At 46.5% G+C, this 22,049-nt stretch overlaps 1 protein-coding gene across 8 annotated transcripts in view; it reads right to left on the reverse strand.

The window, feature by feature from the left end:
• Positions 1–17,962: 17,962 nt before the first annotated feature.
• Positions 17,963–22,049, reverse strand: part of BCOR (BCL6 corepressor) — an 83,228-nt gene continuing 79,141 nt past the window's right edge. For all 8 annotated transcript variants that reach the window (XM_051811652.1, XM_051811654.1, XM_051811653.1 and 5 more), the window contains 4 exons: positions 21,834–21,979; positions 20,628–20,705; positions 20,267–20,417; positions 17,963–19,091 (listed from right to left, as the gene is read on the reverse strand). In XM_051811652.1, coding sequence (XP_051667612.1) covers positions 18,797–19,091; positions 20,267–20,417; positions 20,628–20,705; positions 21,834–21,979 — 670 coding nt within the window. In that variant the 3' untranslated portion in view covers positions 17,963–18,796. The remainder of the gene's footprint in view (positions 19,092–20,266; positions 20,418–20,627; positions 20,706–21,833; positions 21,980–22,049) is intronic.

Genomic DNA, 22,049 nt, shown 5'->3' on the forward strand with positions numbered 1-22,049 from the left:
CACAGCTCCTCACACATCTTCCACAAAAGCACTCTCTCCCCTCCCCCTTCCAAAACAGGTCCTCTCTATGCCTTTTTGATGAAAAATCCATCATCAAAAGTATTTGTTTATTTTAAGTGAATCCAGAAACCCAGTCTTCGAACTGCTGTCTTTTGCAATTTCCTGAGCCAACCCCACTTCTCTCCACAATTCATCATTGCTTGCTTTGTGCTCTGCCTGCTCTACCCCCAAGAAACATTCAAAGACATTGAGTACAGGCCTTAAAAGTACACAGGCCTGCACACGGTTGTCTCTACACATCCTGAGGCTGTATAGGCTCAATTCTCCGGGATTTGGAGCTTGGGGGAGGAATGCATCAGGCAGACATGTCACAGGCAGCGGCCAGAAGAGGTATTGCCAGAGTTAAGTGTAAAAGTTGTTGTGTTGGAGAGAAAAATCACAAACATTCCCCAGCAACTGGCATCAAGGTCCATCTCCAAGAAGGGCTTCACATCTGGGAAGAAACTGCCTGCAGGTAATTGGGTTTGCTAGAGTTGCTCTCTAATTAATAAATGATTTGACTTGGAGATTGGAAATAATAGTTGAAATGATGGCATAAGCACAGGGGCACTGGGGCTGCTGCTGCTGTACTATTAAGAAAGGACTTTCCTGCACAATCTAATGACACGGTATGGCAGTTTGAGGAATGTGAAGTTGTTTGCCCAGGAGACCAACAATGTGATAATATTGGCATATAACCTTCTAGTATTTGAGTAATTAGTTGCTTAGCTACTTTGGATAGGTCATTATTTTGCAAACTGGAAACATTTGCAAGTGGTGATATTTTCCTCGGTATGGTGAAAGAGCTAAACCTATTCTGGCAGTGTACAACTCCTAGAAATATATATGCATAAATTGTTTCTAATGAGACCATCTGCCTTTTATAGCCCCTTTGGAACTAAATAGTACCCAAAGACCACTCTGTCTTTTAGATATCTGTGGTCAGAAAGGCTGCTCCTGGCAATAACAGTATGTAGTTTTTTGCAGATAGAGAAGCTTTTTGATTCCTACATTTCAAGACGTGTTTGTGTGTGCATATGTGTGCCTGTGTGCGTGATACTGCTTCTATTTGTAAAAGTTATTAGAAATCACTGTCCCAAATCTCTTAAGAGATAGCATCTGGTAACTCATCTGTTAAATTAGTATTTTCAAGAATAACAGAAAGTTCGATCTTTCGCATACAGGGCTGGGTGCAGCTTGACAAAGATTCTTCACCACGTCAGTGTCTTCCTGTATTTGCAAATGAATGGCACTGTTTTAAAGGAATACCCTCAATTCAAAATCACAGCTGAGTTGCTCAGACTGAACACCTCACTTTGAGGAGCTCACATATTGACACTGGTGTAAGAACCGTGTGACTTGCAGGGTGCTGTGCACACAGAGCTCCTGCTGAGCAAAACACATTGAGGACACAGAGGCCCTCAACATCCCTCAGTCTTCAAGCAGCTGTTGTCCTGGTGCTCCCATCAGGCCTAGGGAATGAGTTTCTTCTCTTACTTTTATTTATAACCTCACACCAACTACTACAAAAATAATATGATAACCTGTAATTCAGCACTTGCTTCCTCCTTGCCTTCACAGGGCTAGAGCAGAGCAAAAATAGTGGAGTCATATGCTTTTCTTCACGTCAAGTTTCCAGTCAAATCCCCTTTCAAATCCTTCTGTAGCAACACAGAGCTTTAAAAAGCCTCCACTGACTGTTTGTTTGTTTGTTGCTTTACTCTTCCACCACGTGGATGTATTGGCATTAGCCCGAGGCTTTGTAAAGCCATACTCTGTGTGGTTTCTCTTTAAATACTCCCTGCAGTTTCTGTCTGAGGAGACTTCAGGCATGTGCTGGAGGGACAGTCTGTCTCGGAGGGATGATCTGCACTGGCCAGGCCTTGTGCTCAGGGTCACGTCCCTTGGCAGCTCGTGAGGCCAGATGGAGTCCTGACCTCTGGCTCCCAGCTGACTGCATCTGGGCACACTGGGTGTACTGGGCACACTGGTGAGCAAGCAGCGATCACTTAGTGAAACACCTGATGAAGGACAAGGAGTCCTGGGCTTGCGAGCAGGGAGAGGAGGAGGCCAGGCACACAGGCAGTGGAGCAGGGACACCCGGGGACTGACTTGAGGCAGCTCCATAAACCTGTCCTCCCTGAGGAATCTCTCAGCGTGCAGCTCCAGGCCCTCCAGATCCCCCAGAAAACCCAGTGCAGGCACAGCCTTTAGCCTCTTTCTGGATTAGCTCCACTAAAAGCGGTGGGTGCCCCTGGGACAGCGCACAGGAGGGTTTTTCAGGGCATACCTGGTAGGTGACCAGCCCTGAGGCAGTCAGATGTTTCCATGATACTCTGTCTCGAATTAAATATTCTCTACCAGGTCACGTTAATTAACATTCCATCTGTCATAACACAGCAGGGGAGTGAGCTGAGGTGGGGGGGGGAGGATAAACACTTTCCTATTCACTACCTGCTGTTAATTAAAAGAGAAATTAAATAATAAAAAATAATAAAAAAAGGAAAAAAAGGCTACACTCTTTTTAAGGGTTGGTGAATCAGTGCTTTGTGGTAACTCAGATGCTTTGGTTAAATCCAAGGTCTCGACTATATCCAAGATTAATCCAGAACTTTAGTCAATGAGTCTAGTGTATATTCTCATCTTAATTACAGCCTGACAGTAGCCATGCTACGTACAGCTCAGGACAAATGCACATTCAGGAGGCTCAGAGTTGGAGGTTTTTTCAGTCATCATTTCAGATGTCTCCCTTTGAAATCTCACTTGCCCTATTTCCTCTCAGAGGAAAGTTTTGCTGGGAAGTTCGATAGAACTCCTTTGGTGTTTTTAGAGCTGTAGTGCTTTGAAATGTACCTGAACTTTCCTTTAGAGAACTTTTTCTTTTTTTCCCCTTTCTTCTTTCTCATCTCAAACACACTCCACAATTGCTTGGCCTTGTTGTGTACCTGTCTGAGGTAGGCTAACTAGCACAATAAGAATATTCACAAGTTGGTGCCTTGTCCTATTTTTTTTAGTGCAGAAAAATCCCATTTTCTCTTCTCACATCAAGTGTGCAGTAGTCACCACAGGGTTTGTTATTTTAACTTACTTTACAGATAAGTATTTGTACACACCATTGCAAGGAATAACACATGAGAGTTCTTATAAGGTAGACAGCTCTGCACCAAGCGTGTCCACCACAGCTAGTTGTGAGCGAGCATTGGTGTGATCCTGCCTCATGCAGGCACACTCACATCAAGCTAACCAGTCTCAGTTAGCTTGACAGCTGCTGAAGCTTTGCTCTTTGTAAGGGCTGATTTTGTAGCTTTGCTGCTACATCTGCATCCACAGTAGAAGTACTTTGCCAGTACAGAACAGTGGTATTCCCCCACCTACAAAGCACCCTGATGCAGGCACCGTGTGACTTAGGTTTAGAGAACGGCTCTGACAAAGAGCTTGGTCCCTGATAGCTTTTGTTCCTGAGATAATGGGATTTCCGAGATATGGGGCTTGGGGAGAGAGTTTACTAGTCTTTGGAATACAATGGCTGGACTTGGTTTTGGTATTGTTTCCAGTGAAACACACTTTAAAGCAGAACTTTGTTTTTATCTCAACAAGTTTGTTTGTTTGCAAATACAGAGCCTCTATCAGCAGGCCAGGTCTTCTGCAAATAAGTGTCTTAGTGTGGTTAAAGGCCGTCCATACATAAAAGTTACCATCTGGCTTGTAAACCACAGCTCAGGGATCAGAGGGGGACTTCCCTTGCAGCTTTTGTCAGAGCTCCAAGACGCTTTCCTCTGGCCTAGGTCACAGCTCTGAGTTGTAGTAACATCGTTACACATTTCTGTGCACTCCAACAGGAATGAGCAAAAGTTCACGTCTTAGTCAACAAATGAAAGCAGCCCTTACAGTAAATCAACATGAGCAAATGGCTTCTGTTGCATTGAGAATGGTGTGGCAAACGTCACTGTGATGGACATAAATTAAATGTTGTGTGCATGGAAGGATGTTCAACCACAGACAGGAAAAATAAAAGTTCAAAAGAAAATGCATGATGTAGGCAGAGCAGGGCCCACAGAAGTGGATGGCCAGAGATGGAGAGCAGGTGAAGAGCAGGGATGGATCTGTGGGAAGTCCAAGAGCTGGGATTCGTCCCTTTCATTGTAATTGTAATTTGCTTATGTAACATCCCCTGGAGAAGAAGGGGAAGTGACAAGACAAATGCCTACATTTATTTCCATAGGTCTGGGTGCTAACGAGTGGAATCCAAAATGTCAGAGTATTGTGGTATTTCACATGGGTAGGGACGCCAGTAGGAATTTTTACTCCTTGCCATCTCCAACATGAGGTGGACTCACCAGAAAATACTTACGAGACTACGACTAATATCAGAGCTTGACAAAGTGGTTACAGTTTAGAAAACATGTCTCTGTGCTGCCGAGTACCTTGTGCATTATCAACCTGAGAGTTTGGGAGGGAGAGATGTACACGAATGCCCTTGACTAAGGTTGGTTCTGAACATACACCTCTGGCCCACCACTCCACCTGCAAGAAAGCACTGTGTGTGTGTCCTTGGCTGGTCAATCTCACACCAAGGAACTGAACACTGACAGGTGAATTCTGGTCACTGGACAGGGCAAGATCAAGATCCTAAACCGCTGAACTGTCTTCAACACCTCTTCTAGCAAGACCCCCTTTTCAGGCAGCAAAAGAAGCAAAATGTTTTTACACAGAGTGCACATACAGAGCTCAGCTCTGCTTGTCAGCTGATTGTGGCTTTCTTAAACAATGCAGTCACAGTCTCACTAACAGCATTAATGGGAAAATGTTCTTGCAATAGGGTTGCTGAAGGTTAACTCCTGACTCGTAAACTTCCATCTTCTACCCAGCCGTATGTAAGATGTGCTGGGGTTGGGGGTCTGTGTGTGCTGTGTGTATCTGTACACAGGAACAGGGTTTTCCTTTAGCTTTTCTGCCTCAAGTACCCCCCTGCGGACATGAAGAACGTAATTGGAAGCTGAAGTCATGAGGGGAAGTGTCTTCACCCCCACCTGTCAGTGCAGACAACGCTCACAGATTTCTAGAAATAGCAAGACCTCCAATAAGCCCTGGTGTTAAAATGTTGTATTTTGTGTTACAATGTTACGAAATGCTACAATAGTGTTAAAAGGTTACCACCAGGATTGACCGGAACCTCTCTGTGTTCCCTTCCTGTCTTTTTTTCCCGGTCTTCGGTTTCAGCTCTATCTCTTTAGTGCTGCTCCAGCCCTTTCTGATTTTATTTTATCCTCTTTGCACAAAGACACTTTTCTTTTAAGATTTGTCCCTGTTCCCTAAACTATTTTTATCAGTTCCACCTCAGTCTCTTTCCCCTCTGATTCACTGCTGGGAATCCTCCCTTGGATCATTCCTCCTTCCCTCATCCCCACAGCATCACTCCTCCTCTGCTAGAGGTCAGAGCAGGAATCGCTTCTCGATTCCTGGCTATAAAAAGAGTGATATCTTGGAAATCTGGTGCCTGAGGGTGGATCAGCGATTGGTCCTTCCAAAAGGGGAGCAAACAGGTTTTTGTGCCTTTTGCAGGGGTTAGCCAAAGTGTCCATCACTTTGCGATGTGAGGTTTGCACCCTGAAGGGAGATATGTCCTTACTGGTTCTGTTTGGTCCCTCTGCATTGCCCTGTGGATGCTCAGCATCTGTCAGAAGGGACTGGGCACTGAGTGGGAGCTTTTGGCCCCTATGTGGTCAGAAACAGGCTACCAGCTTCTCCCTAGAGATGACCACCTTCAAAGGCAAAACTCCGTTTCTTACTGCTGCCTTCCACCACTGCTCCTGCAGAAAGTTGTTCTCCTTGTCCTGTTAATAAATTTTTAAAGGCAATAAATCTTCGCTTCTTTTATAATTCATTTTCATCTGACCAGATTCCAGGTGGGTGTTTAGGCTCCCACTTTCTCCTAGGACTTTGTGGATAGCAAGGAGCCTGTAAACCACATCATTTGAAAACAGGGGTGCTCACAGACCTGCTCTCAGCCCCCCTGGCTGCCTGGGAACTGCTCCTTTGGCTCTCCCTGACTGCCTGTCAGCAGAGGCACTCAGTGAAGCTGTGTGTTTAAGAGCTGCATGTCCTCCCAATACCATGCCTTTGGGGTTGTGCTGTCCCTCCCTCAAACCTTAGATTCCCTCTCTGCAGGATGTCAGCTGTCCTGCTTGTCTCCTCCCTTCAGTGGGATGGCTTCCTCTGCTCTTGCTGTGATAAGAGTTTGTTTTCTTCTCCAGCATACCCTGGGCTAATACCCCTCTCTGCATTTTTCTGCTTTGATACCTGCATTTATGTTCCTATTTCTTTCTCTCTCCTGGGGCCATACTGATTTTCTTTTCTCACCCAAAGCAGCTCTGCTGTAAAGACAGGTATAACTAATAACACTGGGCTTCGTCAATGAAGCAGAGTTCAATTTACCCTTTGTACAGGCAAGAAACATCAGGCTAAGATTTATGTGGAACTGTTTGTCTAAATGGGCTTCCTACTTCCGTACTTCCATGGAGCGAGGAAGCTGCCAACATCTGCTCTGTGCCTGATAGCACTTCCGATTCCACCAGTGGAAAATTTCCCAAGAGGCAGGAGCAGGTAGTTTCCCAGGCTGGTGGGGTTTTTGCATCAGGGGCTCTGTTTCTTTTCCACCAGGGAGATGGATAGGTGCAGGGTGAAGGTTTGCTCTGCAACTCCTGGCACAGTCTACATGAGCAGTGGAAATTCTTTTCTCTGGGCAGATCATACATCACTTGGCCTGTGAAGGAAAGGGGAGACACACAGCTTGAGGTCAGCCCTCTCACAGGCTGCCCACACTGGGCACGAGGGCAGAGGGGCTCTTGCTTTGCTCAGACACCATGCACTTCAGTACTCCCCATCCTCTCCAGAGAGAAAAACCACTGTTGTTTCTGTTGCTGATTTTGTGCAGGGCTCTGAGATCTGATGCTTCTCTTGCCCAGACTGTGGCAGTCCTGTCTCCTGTGGGACAACATGTGGCTACTAGAGAACAAGCAGCATGTCCGGAGCAAGCTGTATGCTATGGGGTGCTCCCTGGGTTTGGTGCTGAAGGAAGACTCCAGTGAGCCACAGACCCACAGAAACTCTTTTACACCCAGGCTTCAACCAGAGAAATTTGGTTTTTTGCCTGAAAGTTGTGTGGTTTATGGTTTTTGGAATGTATTCTAATCTCTTATATGTCGCATGTGGCCCCCTGCACTGCTGTGCAAGTATCCCGGGATTTTACTGTGCAGATACGCCTGCCTTCAGATGGAAGGGGATGTTGAAACTAATGAAAAATAGGCTGACTTTATACTAGCCCTGTAACAAAATAAATTGAGGGGAATGTGTTAACTTTTGTTTTATTTAACTTTGCCAACTTTCAAGTCAACTCTCAAGCACCCAGAAGGTTTTAGAAAATGTTTAATCTAACTCAGACAATTTCCTGAACTCCCTAACTGGACCACCCCATTTTCTGAAACACTGCCAAAAGGCCTTAGTTACTCACAGGCTCTGGCGTGCTGCTCTTTCACAACTTCTTGCTGTCCTCTCACCCCACTCTCGAGTCGTTGCGTGTGCCTTAATATAGCCCAGAAAGAGGAACCTCCCAGACCTCGCTGCCAGTGCCTGATGAAGCAAGCGCTGCCGATAGCGGCGATGTGCCTGGTGATGTGCCTGGTGAACGGCTGTCCCCGTGCGCTGAAAGGCTGTGCACTGTGTGAGCATCAACACCCAGCCTGCCTGTGTCAGCCTGCCTGCTCCTGGTGTGCCTTGCCCACCCTCCCAGCTCCCCCTGCCTGTGGCATGAGCCTCTGAGCTCAGGGCCTGTCCCTAGGCAGCCCAAGGACACTCCCTTTGTGGGAGTACAGGACGTTGGTGAAGACTTTCTTCACCCTGGCTCGAGTGCCAGGTGTGCTGTCCAGATGCCTCTGATGCCCCAACCAGCAGCCACTGCCTGTGCTTGCCAAAAACAAACAGGGGCTATTTCTCAGGAACACAGGACAGAGATGATGGTGAGCATCACCCCTCTTCTCTCACCTCCCTCACCACTGCACACTGAGTCTACACAGCTGTATAAGTAAGGGCATATACAGCACACAAGGATGCTGTGCTGATGCCAGAACCTTCAAAGATGCAGTTTTCAGGCCTCAAAAATTATTTATTTCTCCAGCAGAGCCAGAGCACAGCACAGTTTTAACAGAGCTGAAGCAAACTGGGGTTTTAGTCACTCTCTCACTGAGAGATGCTTGCTGTTTGGGGACTTATCATCATGTGATAAAAGTTGCCTCCTGAAACTTAGTTTCCTGCTCTTCTCCTGTGCTTTCCTCTGTTGTCCACCCACACTTCTGGCTCCAAATAAGGACAGTGAGCTCCCTAGAGCTCTCCTCCACCTACTCATCACCCTGCTGTCCTTCCTCCTCTGCCTACTTACCCTGTCCCCTCCTGGTCACAGAGGAAGCAGGATGACATGACAAACTGGCTCAGCTTTTCCAGGGATTTCTGGAGCAAATTGTTCTCTCTCCCTGGACCTGGAGCTGGACCTGATTGACTCATCTTTAGGATTTTTACTGGAAGAGATGTTTTTCATCCACAAACCCAAATGAAATAAAAAGTTGGGGGGAAGAGGATAAAGAGAGCAGTAAGAAAAGTGATGAATTAAGCTGCTAGGATCTGCAGCTTCTCACTGGCTGAAACTGTCACAGAACTCATAGTAAGCCATCTGAAGGGCCGGGGTCAGAGCTACCCTGGCAGCACAGCCCTGCCATGGGATGCTCAGTCCCAGCATGTGCAGGAAGCGGGTGGTGTTCCCAGCTCCCCAGGCAGGGCTGAGGGAAGTGATGAAACCTCCGGAGTGCAGATCTTTCCTCCCCTCTCCCACGGGAAGCAGCTTTGCTGCAGCGGGGACACTGCTGGTAGGGAACAGCAATTTTGTCAAGGCAAAATATTGCCAAGGGCAAGGGCTTTCCTGGAGCCAGAACCATCTGAGACTGGCAGGGCTGGGTTTCACATACTCAAGAGGGATGGCTTTCCTTGGGTCTGGTAGGTGACACGGAGCTCTTAGGAGGTTAAACCTCCTGCTTCTACTAACTGGAAGTCTCTGCTCTGATCATGATGGCATGCAGGGTCTTCCACAGCTTCAGAGTCAAGGAGTTATTGCTCAGATATAATTTCCCTATCCTTCACAGAATTATTGCAGCAGGGAGAGGATTAACAGGTATGCAAATCACAGTGGAGGTGGGGGGAGAGCTAAGCTAAAAAATTAATAAATGCCAAGGTGGTACTGCTGTTCAAGCTCTCCAGTGCCTTTTTAGGAAAACTGAAGTGTTTGCAGGATGGCTGCAAGCTTGATGGGAAGTGGGAGCCAACCTTCCCCCTCCTGGCTCCTGCTCTGGGTCGGGTAATAAGATCTCCTGCACAGCTGGTGTTAGGACCAAGCAGCCAGCACCCCGTGCACACGCACACACACACAGAGACACACACGGACATACACACACACTGTGCAGAACTTCGGTGTGTCCCCCCTCAGATGCTCAGGGCTGCTGCATACGGAGGAGGGGAGGTGGTAAAAGATGGCAGAAGCACAGTAAAAGCTCCCTGTTAAGCCAACTGAGCAAGGGAAGGGACTCACCAGAGCGTCTGTCTCTGCTGGGACCAACTGTGGTCCCTGACACACTGGGCTGCGTTGAGACCTCATGTCATCCCGCAGCCACACTGCACGCCTGCTCCTGCCGTCTGGCTGTCATCTGTCGGTGGCCAGCGCCAGGCAGCAGCCCGGGGTGAGCAGGCAGCTGAGTCCCTCCTTCACCCTGAGTACCCTCCCAGTCGCCCTGTCCCAGCTCCCTGCCCGGGTCTGATTTAAACGGGAGGCAGCACATCTGCACCCCCACCTCACCTACCCCAAGGGAGTTATGCGCTGTGGGGGGAGTGGCTACTGGCAAGCCAGAGTGATTTGAATAAGTCCCTTAGTGCCCGATCTCAATCTCTAAATAAGTCTGCTTTAAATTACACTGATTTATGATTCATGTCTTTATATTTGATCAGTCAGCGGTGCTGCAAAACCTTCAGGCGCTTAAGGTGTTTCTAATCTCCCCATCCTGCTGGATGGAGGCACCACTTGCAAAAGGCTTGTTTTTAACCCCTGAGTCCACCAGCCACTCAGACAGGACCGGACGGAAGCCCGTCTCCTTTCGTCTAACCGAGGCTGTCTCTTTTCCTGGCTCTTGCACATCATGGTGTCCCGGTGTGATCACAGCATGGATTATCCAGCATCGCTGGGGTCTCCTACTGTCACGTCAGGACACTTAACGAGAAATCGAGGTGAGGATATTTTGGACACTAGTTGTGACAGTACACATCTCTGGGAGTTTACATTTTAATGTTTGTACCAGGAAATCGGCTCTCTCAGTGTCACGGGGTTAGACAAATACCTGATAAAGAAATAAACCTGTCAGATACATTTACTTTACAAAAAGACCAAGCCCTGCAGAAGTCTCTGTTGTGTGTTTTAAAAATTGCCCCACCCCTTCACAAACATTCTGCCTGGGATACTGCATTCCTCCGTGCTGGAGAGCCACCAGCAGCAGAAGAGGGACCGTCCTTGGGGTTGTTTTGCTGCGATTTGGCACCAGCTGCCGAGCAGACCCACTGTGCTCCTCCTCCTCCTCCACATCCTCATCCTCATTCTCCTCCTCCAGCGCTGGCTGGGTGAAGGATGGGGCTGACTCACCTTCTTCTGCCTCTAAAGCAAAGCCCAGGGCCCCACAGCACCGAGAGTTACTACAGGTGAAATTTAAGCAAACACTGAGCAGGAAATACTGTAACATTGTAAGAAACGTGTGGGACATTTGAAGCCCTGGAAAGTCAAACGTGGGCTGAGCATGAGGCTGCACTTTTTAAAGTGATCTGCAGCTATAGAAATAAGCCTGGGAAGGGGCTTTCTGGGTTTCTCCAACCCGCACAGCTCATGCCATATCTCCTGCTGTGCTCACAAGATAGCCCCAGCCTGAGTGCTTGGGCGGCAGTGGGTTCTTTACCTCCTGACAGCAGTTGTTTACTATTAAATAACCTTGAAGACTGAGACGCTACTTTGTGTCCGCAGAGCCGAGCGCCGCTCTGAGCCGCTGGTTTCTCCGGAATAACACACCCTCCCTTCTCTAATGTTTCCCAACAGACAGAGCCGCTGCTTCCCGCTACCCGGGGCCTTGATTCCCAGACTTACAAAACACCTTTTTGCCGCAGCGTATTTGCATCTCTTTGTTGACTTTGCTAATCAAGCTCACTCCTGAGCTTTTGAAAACGGTAGTACTCAAAGGCACTCTGGCTCTTCGGGCATGGCAGCCATTTCAGGAGAGGTAACCCCTTGGGGACCAGGCACTCTTTTGTCACTAGACTATTAAGGGCTGTGGTAGGAGCACCAGCTGGTGGATGGGCAGAGCATCCAGGTTCCGGAGGCTCAGGCTCACCCATCTTTCTGAGCCCAGGTAGTACCACACTGCCACCAAAAGGGGCAACACTTCCTTGACTGTCCCTGACCCCTTGCCCTGCTCCCAGGCCCAGGCAGCACTCTCTCTCCAATTTGCAGGGTGCTGGGGTGATCTCCCAACCGATATCCCCCAACCCTGAGGGTCTTCTGGCTCTGGCTTCTTCTGGTTTAGTGAGAGCAACCAGCCCATGTGGGGACATTCCCAGAGGGGTCCACCCCACCCAGCATCAGTAATTCCTGAGACAGGCAGTGCTCTACTGTGTAGCTGTTGCAATCACTGCCCTGTTCTGACCTGGCCCTGCAGGAAGGTGTCCCAAATCCCCAGGTGCTCACAGCAGCCAGTGAGTAGCATAGGTAGGGTCCCTGGGCTGGGGAAGCCAAGGGACAAAGCTACCCTCGTGACATGTGGCTAGGGGACAGAAGGATGAACTCCACTCTGCACCCAGCTCCATCCCTTGCTTAACTCTGCTCATGGGTTGGCCCAATGCAGAAAGGAGAATAATTTTTGTGTAGACTGGCATGTCACAAAGACACTTGTATTTACCCTAAGATGTCGTGGAGTGGGGAGATAAGATACCCAGCTTCAAACTATTTGTTTCGGTTCCCTCGGTGCTTTGTGCCACCAGTTCCAGCACCTCAGCAAGGGAGCCCGAGACCGGCCCCACTGAGTGGTCAGACACCAAACGCCCATTAGATTCCTGTGGTGGTGGAGGAACTTCTCCTAAACAAGCACCCGCAGACCACTGACACAACACGTGGCAGTGGCAGCCCAGGTCTCCCCACTCCCAGTGCTGAGCTCTGTGATTAACAGCAGTGGTTTGAGAGCAGCCAGGCCATGCTGTCAGAGAAGAGTCCCTTCGGCACATGTTGGCTCCAGCGCTGAATTTGCATACTGTATTTGCCAAGGGTTATTAGTGTTGATCAGCTGTTAAATAATCTGCCCTTTTCATTTCAGGAGGCCTGTCAGGACTTGTCTTCACATAGGCTCTACTTAAACAGGAGTTTTATGGCATATTGGAAAAGGGGTTTCATTAGGTAGCCTTTTCCTTGAAATTTCGACAGCTACAAATACTAAACACTGTCTCTGACATCATGAGTGTCTGCCACATGTGTTGCCTAACCCTCTACATCTTCAGTGCGTGGAAAAGGCTGCAGCCACAGAGCAGTGGAAATCGGGCTGCTATCCCACTGGCACCCTTCATTGTGCCAGGGAAAGACCTGAGCAAGGAGAAGAAGATAAAGACAGATCCCACATCAGAAAATGAAATTATCCCCTGATGGAGAAGGGCACTGTGACGTTGCTGTTTAGAAGTTTTAAAAACAGCCTCACCCTGCTCTGCACTTGCAGGGATACAGTCTTTGGGGTGACTTATGGTTGCATTTCTCCACCCTTGGTTTTAGCTGTGTCTCCTCAGGGCCATACAACCTTTGCAATTAAACAGGAGCTCCAGAGCCTGTGGAGTCTGGAAGCACGGGTCAGTGGTTCAAAGGGGGTGGCTTGTGACTCACAAGGAAACAGCAGGATGGGGTAAGAACCACATTTGGCCTTGTGGTCAGGCAACACCGTCAAAGGCCTCTGGAAAGTCAAGTTCAGGAAAAAACCTAACTTGAAGACTGAGGGGAACTGCAATAACCAGCTGGTTCCAACACCTGTAATTATGCCCAGTACCCTACAAATTGTTAGAAGATCTATACAGAAAATGTGGTAGTAGGGATCTGAAGAGGGGTTTGCTATGAATGCTGACTGGTCTTGAACAGCCCAATAGAAAAAAGTTGTGCTGCTTCATGGCCAAAGGACCTTCACTGTTACCAGCAAGTGAACTAAAGCCCCTGCCTGCTGGATGGCCCCACATCTCCCATTCCTCCCACCTGCGGATTTTGAGGGGCTGTTGAACTCCAAGGGCTTTTCCACCATGGTTTCTTCAGCACAGGGGGAAGGAACCCACTGTACCAGGGGAGCATGCTGCTCACTGCCCACCTGTCATGCTGGGGGCCAGGGCGCTGCCCTCCTCCTTCCCAGCCACAGCTGGTGACCAGGCAGGACCTGTGGGAAGTGCCTGCTGGCAGAGAAGAGGGGGAACGGGGGGTACCTGTGCAGCTGAGATGAGAAGGTGGCAGCAGGTATCACACCAAGCTCAGTCTTCACTTTCTCCCCCACCACTCCTCTGGGGCAAAGAAACAAAAGCAACTACAAAAACCAAACAATTTGGCTGTAACGAACCATAAAATACAGGATCATCTCCTTGCCTCAGGCTCACCTCCTTGGTACAGTGACTTGCTTGTGCCTTGCTGGTACTGCCTGTGTTACGGTCATCAGGTGACAAAGCCAGCATTTAGAATTGATTAATTGATTCATACATTAAATAGGTATTTGTGCTCAATTATTGGCAGGTTTGCTAATGGATTACTGTTTAAACAATTGTGATATTTTAAATTACACACTATTTTATAGATGCACATTTACTTAAAAAAAAAGAGCACCCCTTGCATCTATTAACATATTAAAAAGAAAATAAAACATTCAGGCTGTTATAATGCACAATGTGGCATTACTCTGGGTGCTTCCTAAGCTAGGAAAATCTTATTTGTTTAATAATAAGTTACCATGAATATGCAAATCTGCATCAGTGCAGTACCTCACTGCTGTCACTATTAATGAGTTGCAAATTAATGTGACAACAAAAGGAAAATCTATTTAGTGACAGATTTGTGGTTCATACCTGGCTCAAGAGAGCAACCATCTACAGTCACGTCATTCTGCTGGATGATATGTGCACATGGTGTGGACAAGGTTTGCTCCAGGACTGGCAAACCAGAAACAAGCAATGTGCTGCCTTCACCCCAAAGGCAGAAGGCAGTGTTGCTTCTAATGATCCATCACACTTAAACCACAGGAAAATAGTCCCTTCACTCTGCAATCACAGCGAACCCATGAAAAGCACACTAAGGGGTGAAATGCAGAACTAGCAAGGCTGATGTGGGTGGCATCATGGTACAGATAGAATTTCATCTGCTTCAGATCTGTTTGGGGATTTTTGCCCCTGATGTCGCTTCAAGCTCAGAAAGTTAAACTTGTTGGATTCCAGTCACTTTCTTCTCCTACTCCTCCTTCTAGCAGAAATGCAATGGTGAATGAGCACATTAAGAAAACATCTAATACGTATCTTCACAATTACGGCATTCAACTCTTCCGTCTTGTGTAGTGGTGCCAAGACCTCTCCTACAAACATTGGACTCATACTGAAACTAATATAAGATGTTCTACAAACAATTTTCAGTAGATAATATACTATTTTTCCTGTTACCTTGCATCTGTTCAAGTTTAAAGTAGTAATGTGTGCCTTTTTCCTGTGTGAACTAAAGAAATTATGCTGAATGTTTACCAGCAGCCCCACAGAGCCTGGGAATGGCAGCTGTCTGCACTTACCATTCCCTGACACCTTGTTCATATTAATGCACAAATGATGGGCCTCATCTATAGTTTTATTATTTCGCCCAGAAATGAAGGGAGGAGTCAGCTTCAAACTCTTTTTATTCATGGAGTTAGCTTGGCCCCTGGGAGCAGTTTTTAAAACAATTTCCATTCTGCTCCTGTGATCCTGCAAACCAGAATCATAGAATCATTAAGGTTGGAAAAGACCTCTAAGATCATTAAGTCCAACTGTTAACCCAGCACTGACAAGTCCACCACCAAACCATGTGCCTAAGTCACATCTACACATCTTTTTGAACACTTCCTCTGGCCCTTTCTTGTCACACTGTATCAGTCTTTGGTACAAGATTCCTGCTATGACACCAGAGCAACGAAATGAGAGAAGTGGCTGAAGGGACAAATAACCCAAAGGGGAAACTCCCAGGGCTGACCTCACTCTGCAGAACCCAGTCCTCTTGGGTAAGGCAGAGGAGGAGTTTAGTACTTTGTGTACTCAGTAGCATCGTTTGTCTCAGGGAAAACCTCTCAGCACTAACCATGCCAGGGCTTCCCCTTGTACCCCCCCAGGCAGCCAGCCTGGAGCTGGGTATTTCCTGGGATTTCCCAGCTAGCAACAAGTAAAAATTTCACAAAGGAACCTCCCTTCAGTGAGACTCACCTGCCTGCTCTAGCTGGAGATGGGGTTTTTCCCTATAGCACCAGTGGTTCTCCCAACACCTCCACGGGGCAGCACAAGCTCACAGCCAGGCAAATCCAAGTGATAAGCATGGGAAATTCAAGGAAACACCTTGGCTTTGGTTCCAGCAGCATCAACACTGCACTTCCACCCTGCAGAAGGCAAAAAACAGGATCAGCAGGGTTTTACCATCCCCAAAGGCTGCGTTTCTGTTTCCTTATTTTTTATTAACCTGGAGTAATGCCAGTGGTGCAAAGCAAGCATCCATGGCCCAAGGAGGATGCACAGGAAAGTGCTTTAAAGGAGAGCAGCACGAATTCAGAAACTGAAATGCTGAACACAGCCCCCTCCCAGCCCTGCTGGTTGGAGCTACCCCAGTCCTGGCTTTCCACTACGTGGGATCTAGACAATCCCAGTGCTGGCAAGGCAGCCAGCATTCCAACTTCCCTTCCTACACTTCCTGTCACCTTTCAGTCCATGCCAGCATGCTGCCACCTCTCCTCTCCCCAGGGCAACTATCCCCTGGGCTTGCCTACTGCAAAACTACTCATGCATCCTGCCTCTCCCGTGACAATCTCTCCCAAACCACCCAGCACAGTGTCAGCCACGCCAGCCTCGTGCACCCAGCAGTGTGGGATGCTGCCCTCCTGCTTCACTGAACCCTCCATGCTCCCTCCAGCACCCTCACAAAGCAAATCTTTTTAAAATAAGTACATCCTAAAAGATGAAACAGTTACAGTTATGTCAAGGGACAGCACTGGGATCAGGTGTTCCCCGCCATGACCCTATCTTTAGAGCACAGACAGCCCCGGGGCAGGCACACACTTGCATTACAACAGCATGAGGCTGTTACTGTATCTGAGCACCGATGCAAGCGCCAGCATGGAGAAGGCCCAACTGTACTCCTGGAGACAGTGGAAAGCTGACTAAGCAGAGATGCTTGGGGAGCACGTGCTCAGGATTATTTGAGGAGGAGCTGGGCAAAAAGAGGAAGCCATGTCAATCTTCTGTTTGCCTGAGGGGCTCAGAGAGGTGTTTGCCACGCACCCCTGGAAGTAGCACGAAGCTGATTTATACTCAGCTCAAGCCATCCAAGCATTACATAGCTGACCAGATAAAAGGAGTCCGTAAAAATTGCTTTTAATGTTCTCCCTTGCCTTAATTTTCTGGCCCATCTCTTCTTCCTGGGAAAATCAGGGGGTAAAAGCAGCCAGCAACAGGGAGTAGTAGTGATGTCTGTGTTTCCATTCTCCCAGTGTGCCCGTATAACCCGTGCAGGAGAGATCACCATCCTTATTCAAAGTCTGAAGCAAGACGTTGGTAGTTGCGTAAGGACTAAAAATTCCTTGTCCTGTGCAGAAATGGAACTTCAGCTGCCAGCAGCAGACAGATTTTGGACCCCTCTCTCGCCTCTTGGCTTGGCTACAAAACCACCTTACCCACAGAAACAGCCCCACTGTAAGACACACAGTAAAAATGTTTGGCAAAAGACTCTATGGCAACACGCCATGAGAAGCACCAGCTCTGAGTATCTCCCTCCAGTGCACCTTCAGAAATGAGGCATCATTCTCCCAGACCTTGGGGACAATGGAGAAACTTTTTCCCAGATGCTTTTCTCAAGATTGACCAGGTGCTCTGCTCGAGACCCTTCTGGTGTGGTTTCTGGCCCTCATCAGAAGAGCACCACGATTTAAACACCTCAGAGGTAACTGGCTATCACAAGACATACTCCTGGTAAGAACAGCCCCAAAGTAAAACTCAGGAGTTTGAGTTCACAGCAAGAACTTCTTTCTACAAGGGGAAGAGCAGATCCAGCTCCTGAAGAGAAGGTCTGCCCAAGCCCAGAGTGCCTAGACTCTCAGATGCAAGGTCCTGAGCTGTGCAAAAGTGACATTTGGGTCACTGACTGTCCCTTTAGATCCCCCCCAAGTGTGCTCATAGCTTTAATGCTCCACATTAAAGCATTTCCCCTGGTACTGTTCTCCTCCCCTCTGCAGACTCCGGTGGAAGGAGAACTCAGCCAACTCAAAGGAGGGAAAATAACTGAGCCTACTCACAATTCTTTAACTAAAAGGTGATACAGAAAGTATAGTGAACACCATTTTTAAAATTCTGTCCCACCAAGCACACCTGCCTGATGTTTTCTTGCAACTTTGAATTTAGAAAGCTGATACAGATTCTACCTCAGATTTCATCAGCACCTCACCAGCACCTGTGCCAGCCCTGTTCCACTTTGGAAATTACTCCCAGAGCCTCTTTTCATAAACGTTAATGAGGCAAAGCTCATGTCACAGCCAGGCATGGAATTAACAGGAGTCACTTTAGCCTCTTCATTTCTCAACAGTTTTATTGCCTTTAAGAAAATTTTTGTAAAATATAAATACAAAGGCAGAAGATTTACTTACAAAGTTAAAACACAGATCTCAAACATAAACACACAATTCAGAAAATTTAGTTTATGTACAGTTTCAAGCAACTTCAACATATGTTAGTTTTTCAATATTTTACAAGGTACAGAAAAAATAGTTCAAAGTCTTCTTTAAATAAAGAGCATAAAATGTTTAAACATATATAAACAATCCGGTTTGATGTGTGAAAACTAAATTTCACAGCTTTTAAATTAGGATATAAAAGTTCTTACAATTAGTTGATGCGTATGGATATGGTTTAATTTATATTTAAAACTATTGAATTATATTCAATAGTGCTTACCTGGCCAAAGCAGGTAATTCTGTAAACAAAAAAAAAACAAAAATAATATAACCAAGTGCCTTACCAAATTCTATCTCCCAAACAAGCCACACGACTTTGATCACATCATCTAGAAAAAGTATGTTCTGTGTAATCAGTGCTTTGTATGAAACAAAGTCAATGTGTGGGTGTGTTCTTTAAAAAAAAAAGTGTGTTCCGAGTAATAACAAACTTATCCCAAAGCCTGTGTGCATTTAAAGAAACATTATATAACAATTTTGTAAAAACTGATTGAAGTTAAAAAAAAATTTTTCCAAAATCCATCCAACTGGAATTCAGATCTCTTATATAAAGGAAAAGATATTTTCATATTTAATAGTGTCCTTTCTTTACAGAAACAATTTAATTTGAACACATATACATAATAAAGAAGTAACTGTATAGAGCACTGTACATTAAATGGCCTGATGGTTCACCAGAGGATGTCAAAGGGAGGGTCCTCGTGCGGATGCAACCAGTGAAGCGAGGAGCCGAGCAAAGTCTTGAGTTCGCTTGTGAACTCCACCAAGTCCAAGAGCTCTTTGCTCTCTGGGTTAAATGCTTCAAGGTCCGTAGCACAAGAGAACAACTGGCTGAGGGAAGTCTGTTTGTAAAACTCTGCCTCCGTGATGGTGACGACTTCCAGATTGGGGAAGTTGCAGCGGAAGATGCGAGACGACATTTTTAGCCTCTTCACCACGTCCGAGAGCAAAAGCCAGTTTCGTGGTCTGTGGAAGCGAAGGAGAAAGAGGTTCCAATAACTGACATTAAGTCATGGGCTTCCTGACTTGTCATTGTGTCACTGTGTGACAAACCCTCCCTGACCACACCCTCACAAACAACCTCTCTGACATCAAGGCTGTCACCCAGGGGGTCGAATAACAGATGTGCAGGAGTGTATGTATTTATTTGGAGTCCTGCTGCCCAGAGCTTTGAGGAAGGAGAGGTCCAGGCATGCAGGGGCACTGGAGCCTATAAAACCTGGGCTCATGAGCACACATGTGGGCCAGCAGCCATCCCAACAGCTGCTCGTACAGCTGGTTCACCTGGCTGAGCCCAACCCCCATTTAGCAAGTTAGGAGATGGCTTATAGTTATAACCACAAAATTCAGCATCTCTGACTTCCAGAGATGCTGATATTAAAAAGAAGTAAACAGTGAGTTGGTTTTTTTCTCAGGTATTTTAAATTTAATCTTGTCCACTTTGGGGAACTTAAGTTACATCTATCACCCAAATAATAAAAAACATGGTAAAACCTGCACTCCTTCATGATCAATATTTAAAACTATTTTTCTCACAGCTGTCATCAAAATTGGTGCAAATGGTAAACAGTAGCTGTTTACAAAGCTAATTTATATCTTGAACATAATAGATAATACAACTTTCCAGGTCTTTGCTTATTATTAAACATCATAGAATCTTCTCTAAGATGCTTATTTGTTTGTTCCAATTCGGAGCTTTAAACCAGTTTTGCTACAAAGTCTAGAAAAGCAGTAATGGCGTCATTTTGTCATCCGCAAAAGCGTGTCCACTCAGTAGAACAGAAAAACCCATAAAATACAATTAACAACACTTTACAAACACAATATCCAAAATTAAGCACTAGAAACACTGGTATTTTGGGATGTTTTAACAAGTTGCTGTCTGGGGTGAGGGAAGGAACTTGTGTTCAAACGTCACTTGTGCCGCTTGAGTGTATGGCACTCAAAACTCAGCCCTGACAAATCAGCCTTTCCTCCTCTCACCTCCCATTAGTTTATTTCCCAAAAACCCCAGCAATCACAGCATTGATCTTTCATTCACACTGCATAAATGCAAATGCTTTTCCCCACAGACACAAACTGCCACCAGCCCAAGCTGATCGCCTCAGCTGTTTTTACCCCAAACCTGCATTTGTTCTTACCCCTGAGAGAGACACACTTGAATGTTGTAACACGGCAAGGGAGGCTCATCTGAAAATTCAAATTCAAACACATCGCTAAAGCCATCTTCATCTTCATCACCTGGGCCAGGAGGATTTGCCAAGATGTCAAATCCAGATTCATCTTTCGGATCTGAATAAAATTGAATAAAAGGTGCCAAGTCAGCATTGAAAAGACTGTTGCAGGCCTTGCTTTTTCTTCCAATAACGTGATCTGTAAATAAAATCAGTTTGCTTCCTTCCTAGCTTCCTCCACCATGAAAACTAAACAGCCCCCACCCCCACGTGCCGCATGTTTTTAAAGTCTCCGCATACAAAGAAATAAAGGGTAACATTTGCTCACCGCACACAGAGCTGCCATAGAAATCCCAGTACAAACCAGGGTCATCAACACTTCGACCTTGCAGGTCAGTTAAATACTCTGGAGAGGAAAAAACAACAACAAAAACATACTGATGAGAACAAAAAGCTGGCAAGTTTAGCAGACCGCGTGTCATACAGACTCAATATGCATCCTCCATACCTTTCATCAAAAAATCCCACACTATTTTCCTGGTGCACATGCTACACACCATTCTCTCACATCAAATAATGAACCACCACATCAAACAATCACCCAGGGTCTAACAGGGACAGACATAACCTAAGCTTCAGAAACTTATGAGAGTAGCATTTTAGTTTTGTGAAAACAGGATGCATCACACCTTTTGGCCTTCCCAGTTATTCTGGACACCAGCTTGGGGGGTGAAACTGTGGCCCCAAATAAACTGATAAAAAAGGTTTTTCCACACAGATATGTTCAGAAGATGTAATTCTTTTCTACAGACATAATTTGGGAGATTTACTAACTGCATTGATGAAAAGATACTGTGATTCAGGATGCTAAGAAGTCCAAGATACTGAATTTTTCTGGAGTCCTGATACACCTATGGGATTTCTACACTACACCATTTGAAGAGATAAGTGGATGAGTTCTTAAACTGATTGACTGTGAACACCTTCAGAGGTAGGTTATTAGGGAATGCAGTGTCTTCATCCAACACTAAGAGGAAAAAAACCCTAAATCCATGTTACAACATGGATATGTTTAAAGACAAGAGCCTTTAATGTAGTTTTACAGCATTTCAGATATAAAACAAGGCAGAACTTGCAAAAAGGAAAACACTTTAAGATAAAAAGCAAGACCACGGGAAAATATGAGTATGTTTAACAAGTAACAATTCGATTTGGCAAGTTTCTTATTTTCATTTCAAACAGAAAGCCGAGGGCACGGAAACAGTCCGCTGACCTCCCACCTACCTAGCAAATCTGACAGTGGAATAATCCTGATGACTTATTAAGAGTTTCAATTAGAAGGAGCCCCCATGCATGGTTGTGCTTCCCACCTGCAGCTGCTGGGGTTTTGCAGGCAGAGAGGGAGTTACTGCTCTCCCTGAGGTTTCTTGGCGTGGAGCCATCCCTTCCAGGCAGGAGGGACTTTGGGAGGCCAGGGAACAAAACCCCCCATTTGCCACGACCAGCAAAGCCCCCAGGCAATATGGGCACTGACCTGTGAGGAAGGTCTCCATGAGCTCACTGTGGGTCATTTTCACGATGGTCCTCCCAGAGTAGGTTGCAAGTGTTGGATCAGCACCATAAGACAGCAACAGGCGGACGATTTCCAAGTGGTCGTTTTCGACGGCGTCATGGATTGGTCTGGAGGGAGAAACAAAAAAAAAGAATCACGGCGTTACATTTTGACTCAACAGTATTATGCAAATGTGTT

This window comes from Manacus candei, unplaced genomic scaffold (genome assembly GCF_025592945.1).
Source record: "Manacus candei isolate 608988 ecotype Guabito, Panama unplaced genomic scaffold, ASM2559294v1 h1tg000083l, whole genome shotgun sequence".
In the NCBI taxonomy this organism is placed as follows: domain Eukaryota; kingdom Metazoa; phylum Chordata; class Aves; order Passeriformes; family Pipridae; genus Manacus; species Manacus candei.